The sequence below is a fragment of the Mobula birostris genome, chromosome 4, assembly GCF_030028105.1.
Source record: "Mobula birostris isolate sMobBir1 chromosome 4, sMobBir1.hap1, whole genome shotgun sequence".
In the NCBI taxonomy this organism is placed as follows: Eukaryota; Metazoa; Chordata; class Chondrichthyes; order Myliobatiformes; family Myliobatidae; genus Mobula; species Mobula birostris.
Genome location: NC_092373.1, coordinates 28,542,169 through 28,548,168, shown reverse-complemented (window position 1 = coordinate 28,548,168; position 6,000 = coordinate 28,542,169). Strand labels below are relative to the sequence as shown.

The following is a 6,000-nucleotide window of genomic DNA, read 5'->3' as shown; positions in this document are numbered from 1 at the left end:
TATCAGAGTGATTGAACCCTTCCTATATTTAAGTTTATCCATATAGACACAGTTGACAGGGCTTCCATTATGTTCCATACGAGTGCAGCTATGATACTGTCCATGATTAGTAGTGCAACTCCCTTTACCTTCCTATTTCCTGTAAAACATCGAAACCTATTAAACATCCATTCTTGTCCCCCTCTCAACCAAGTCTCTGTAATAGCCACAACGTCATAGTCCCATGTATTGATCCATGCTCTAAAACTCCCTACTTTAAAATACACACACTTCAAATGTATAAATCCTATTACTTTCTCCTGCTCATTTTTACTGGCCGTGACATCTACCTTTCTCCGCATCCCTTCATTTCCTACCTGGTGCTTAGATTACCTGCCAAATTAGTTTAAATCTTCGAGTAGCACGAGCAAACCTTCCAGACAAGGTATTGGTTCTCCTCCAGTTCAGGTGCAACCCTTCCCTCTGTACAGGTCCCCCCTGCCCTAGAGGTTCCAATGATCCAAGAATCTGAAACCCTGCCCCCCTGTACTAGTTTGTCAACCACTGATACACCTGTACTAATTTCCTATTAACACATGGCACCAGGAGTAATCCAGAGATTACTACCTTGGAGGTCCTGCTTTTCAGCCTCTTTTCTAACTCTGTATACTGACTAGCGCAGGACCTCTTCCACCTTTCTACACGTCATTAGTACCAATGTGCATCATGACCTCTGACTGCTCACCCTCCCACTTGAGAATATTCTGCAACGTTTCTGATCTATTATTCATTTAATAACCACTTAAAACAATAGTCCATAATATGCTAAAATTAACACCTATTTTTGTCTGAGATTTCAGAATCATTTGCTTTGGTAATACCTAAATTTATGTTATGGCATTAAAGCTGCCATTGTTAAGCTGGTATCTAATAGGCTCAACTCCACGACTGATGTGCATGGATAGCCAGAAGCCAGAATTATCCAGTTGCAACAGAAGAGGATTTAGGAAGCACTTAAACTATGGAGTACAGGCAGTAGACAGTGTGAGACCATTCACACTGGTGGACGGTTCAAGAATTAGTACATGTAGAATGAAGGTGATTAGTAAAAGAATAAAAAAGTGATGTAAATAAAAGATTTGTTTTAATACAATCAAGAGAAAGTCTGCAGAAGCTAGAAATCCAAGCAACACACAAAATGCTGGAGGAACTCAACAGGCCGGGCAGCATCTACGGAAAGGGGTACAATCGAGGTTTCGGGCTGAGACTCTTCATCAGCACTGGAGACAGAATGATGAGTCAGAGTAGGAAGGCGGGGCGGGGAAGGGGAGTAAGAAGCACAAGATGATAGGTGAAAATAGGAAGGGTGAAGTAAAGAGCTGGGAAGTTGATTGGTGAAACAGATAAAGGGCTGGGAAAGGGGGAATCTGATAGGGAACAGAAGACCAAGGAAGAAACAAAACAGGGAGGAGAACCAGAGGGAGGCGATTGGTGGCAAGGAGATAAAGCAAGAAGGGAAAATGGGAATGGGGAATGGCAAAGGAGAGGTGGTGAGGGTTGGGGGCATTACCAGAAGTTTGAGAAATCAATGTTCATGCCATCAGTTCGGAGGCTACCCAGACAGAATACAAGATGTTGCTCCTTCAGCCTCAGTGTAGCCTCATTGCAACAATAGAGGTGGTCATGGACTGACATGGTGGAATGGGAATGGGAAGTGGAATTAAAATGGGTGGTCACTGAGAGATCCTGGTTTTCTGATGGCCGGAGCGTAGGTGCTCAGTGAAGCAGTCTCCAAATCTACGTTGGGTCTCACCGATACACAGGAGGCCAAACTGAGAGCACCAGATACAGTTGATGAGCCCAACAGACTCACAGGTGAACTATCACCTCACCTGGAAGGATAGTTTGGGGCCTTGAATGGTAGTGAGGGAGCAGGTGTAACTCTTCTGCTTGCAAGGGTAAGAGCCAGGAGCGAGATCAGTGGGGAGGGACAAATGGATAAGGGAGTCACGTACGGAGTGATCCTTGCAGAAAGATGTGCTAGGTGGTGGGATCCTGCTGGAGATGGTGGAAGTTACGGAGGACTATGCACTGGATAGAGAGGCTGGTGGTGTGGGAGGTGAGGACAAGAGGAGCCCTATCCCTGGTGGGATGGCGGAAGGATGGGGTGAGGACAGACATGCGCGAAATGCAAGAGATGCAGTTATGGGTAGCATTAATGGTGGAAAGGGAAGCCCCTTTCTTTGAAGGAAGAGGACATCTCCTTAGTTCCGGAATGAAAGGCCTCATCCTGAGAGCAGATGCGGCAGAGACGAGATGGGAGAATTGAGAGAAAGGATGGCATTTTAACAAGTAACAGGGTAGGAAGAGGTATAGTCCAGGTAGCTGTGAAAGTCAGCGTTTATAATAGACATCAGCAGATAAGCTGTCTCCAGAGTAGAGACAGAGAGATCCAGAAAGGGGAATGAGGTGTAGTAAATGGACAAGGTAAATTTGAGGCTAGATGACAGAGTTTGTCATCAAAACCTGTTACAATCGATACCTGACTGGAAGCTCAAGAAGAGTTTATTCATTAGGTATCATGATATTTCTATCTTGTTGTACAATAGAATGATGTGGAATGCACTCAAAAACTAAAACATAATTAGATGTTGACTGAAAATACAAATACTTCCCTCAGAAGTCTGTAAAATTATATACAAATGATACAACTGTAGTACAGGATTCAAATTTGGTTTAATGTTTTGATAAGAAAATAAAATTTAAATAAAAATACATTTCTAAAACACTAACATGCAGTTAAACAGTGCGTTTCTTAAAAAAATGAGTAAAGCCAATGTACAATATAATACAACAATGTGGCTTATCAACATATACAATAAAACATTATTGTTCTTGAAGAGAATATATAGACATCAAAATACAAAATAGACTTTGTAAAATGGCTAATCATGTACCAAATTGTTTTATACAATGTTTAATTAATCTTAATTCATCTGGCAGCAATCAATCACATTCTTTCATCCTTTGAATTTCTTATCAGTGCTGAGAATCAGGAACACAAGATAATTTATTGTTTACTAAATGTTGTCTTCTTATTTTACATTGTAAACTACTTCGCTTTAGGGTGGGGGAGGGGGGAAGTAACAATTCCAGGGAGTCAGCCTAGAACAATACATGGTTCTGTTTAAAAAATAGCTGTTTTCCAAAATGGGATGTTAACAACTTGACTTCTCTCACCCACCATACCTCCTTTAAACTGTCATTATTACTAATCTCCATATTTGGGTATTTGAGAGGCAGTATTCAATTGCTTTGAGGATCTGCCAAAAGCGAGTTGATGGAAGTACCAACTAGTGCAATATTTAACTACAGTCAAGGACAGAGGAGTGTTGAATTGACTTGCCTGGTAGGTAGCTGCATATAGCTTTAGATTGAACATGTCTGAAGGATCCACACACGCCCAAACAAAGACAGTGAAATCAACTGCCAACTTATGAATCAAGGAAACAAAATTCTTTGAGCCAATGGGAAATCGTTTTAACAGCAAGCAATGAACCAAATTAAAAAGCAAGTTCTTTTCCTTTGGAAAAGGAAGTTATATACTAGAATGATGCAGAATTGTATTCTATCACTGCCAATTAAAACAAGCAAATTGCTGTCGGTTAGGAGAGGTTATCTCAGGATTTTTTTTTCTGTGTGCTGTTGCATAATTTACCTAAACCATTACAAACCAGATTCCTCCCATCATTAGTACCGATTTCTTTGGAAATGTTGAAGTTATTTTGCAATTAAGATTCATTACAATATGAAATACTGACTACCCCCTCCACTTACTATTTAGGACATCAACATTTAAAAGCTATTATGGTCTTGAAACTTCTGTCTAAATTATTCAAGTATTTATTAAAGCTATATGAGATGATAGAAACCATTTGATATGTTCAGTTCTGAAAAGCAGCAGACATAGGGAATGCCAGACCTTAACCTGCTCATGGGCCATTTCAGAAGAATATGGTCTAGACTCAATACACAAGGAATAGTGTAACAGCAGGGCATTCCTTGTAATAGGGAAAGTACCTTGAATGATTTTGGAAATGAAGATGACCTTACTGGAACATTAAAATAAGTACTTAATACCCTTCGCTCTCAGTTTATTCATTTTTAAAACTTGGAGGATATTTAAAAAAAAATTAAGATCATCAAATTTTAAATGGTCCAAAAAATGAAATGGAGTTCACAGAATAGCTTTCAATGAATAACCATGTTATGATCAAATGGAATGTTCAACAGATTTAAAAAAAAAACAGATATTAGTCTTTTAAAAAAAACAAATTATAAATTAATATCACCTGGGAAAGTTCAGGAGATTAAAGTGCATCAAAATTAGTTCACTTTTGTGGACCACATAAATGTACACCTTCAATAAAACATTTCATTTATCTACTGAAGGCTTGTGTCCGTAAGACACCAGCAAGGTGAAGAGAAATATTAATTTCAGAGCTCCAGCAGCTTCCAGGTCCTGCATTTCCACTGGGATTATTTTGCTCCGATTGGATTTTCTCTGCAACCAAAACAAAGCGAGTGAATATACATTAAAATCTCAATGCTGTTTTGTGAAGAATTTCTACCATCATCTCAAAAAGGGACAATTCCCCCTCAGATTTTTTTTTAGAACATTTTAAAATTTTACTTAGACATTGCCACTGAACAAATTCTTAGAATGGGTTCTCAATGAAAGGATAATAAAGTGGTACATCACAATATCTTCTGTTTTGCACTGAAGTCAAAATGAAATCAGATGACATGTAAAGCCAGTAACAAATTCAATCCCACCTATGACTCGTCTGAACAGTTGAAAGATTCGAACCTGAAGTGATAGCATGGCAGATTAAACTAATACTTACTTGCTCCCATATTCAGCATGAGTTGACCTCTTAATTCTGTACTGCTCATGAAATTTAGCCAATTCTTGCACAACTACAGTTATTTGCTGAAGTGTTTTAAAGGTAACTCTTGAGTCTTGAATAGTAAAATGGGCATATTCATCTTGCTCTTGTTGAGGACCTTGATACACATCCATACTGCCACATGCATCTGCAGAGAAAGCACACCACAGCGTTAAAGCAGTCAAAATCAGCTGAGCTTCATTCTCACTAGTTGCCTTTAGATGTGCTTTAAAGTTTTATATGTACACTTATAGAAAGTTTGGGGCATGAAACTAATTGAGTTCAAGGTACTTCAGAATCCTGAAAACCTACCTTCCATTTTTTGCAGCCTCGGCCGGTTGGCTTGGAATAATGAAAATATTCTCTCAGCTTCCCGGTCACAGTCAATAGCGAGCTGAATATTTGCTGGAGAACCTCTGAAGGTAAAATAATAAACAATATTAATAACAAGAAAATAAATAGGCTTTAAATATATAAAAACAGAAAATATTGAAAATGCTAGGCAATTACAGAGCATCTGAGAACAGAAAAGAAAAATGGCATGAATGTTTCAGATTAGTTCTCCATCTTCAGAAACAGAAAAGTAGAAACTTATTTTAAGATCCAGATCATTTTTTTTTTCATGTGGCAGAAGCATTGGAGAGTGGGAGTGAAAAATGAAAGAGAAGATATGCAATTGTGTGGAAAAAACTAGAGGGATACTATAGAAAATCAGAGAGAAATACTAGATGCTAATGGGATTGACAATTATCTAAAATAGTTTAACTAAATGGTGGAACTGGTAGGCAATATGATATCAGTGAAGAGGAGCTCTTACTCAAACTATGGAAATGTACAGTGCAAGAATTCAGAAGTAAATTTTAGAGAATTAAAACGACAGGAAATTGAAGCCTCTGTTGTGAACTTAACAACTCTGTAGAATTCATCTTATCTGCATTTGGTTTCCTAAAGTACAGGGAAGTATTTGTAAGAAACAAATACTATTTGTCAAACTGAAACCAATACAAATAAATCACTGGGGACAGGAAACTTCAGGTGCGGGAATATGGAGCAAAAATGCTTGCAGAAGAAC

The 6,000-nt window shown here is 38.5% G+C and overlaps 1 protein-coding gene across 1 annotated transcript in view; it reads right to left on the bottom strand.

Moving 5' to 3' along the window:
* Positions 1-2,739: 2,739 nt before the first annotated feature.
* Positions 2,740-6,000, bottom strand: part of rasa2 (RAS p21 protein activator 2) — a 172,582-nt gene continuing 169,321 nt past the window's right edge. The window contains exons 22-24 of the mRNA XM_072255071.1: positions 5,241-5,344; positions 4,887-5,076; positions 2,740-4,543 (exon numbers count right to left, since the gene is read on the bottom strand). Of these exons, the coding sequence (XP_072111172.1) occupies positions 4,519-4,543; positions 4,887-5,076; positions 5,241-5,344 (319 nt within the window). The 3' untranslated portion in view covers positions 2,740-4,518. The remainder of the gene's footprint in view (positions 4,544-4,886; positions 5,077-5,240; positions 5,345-6,000) is intronic.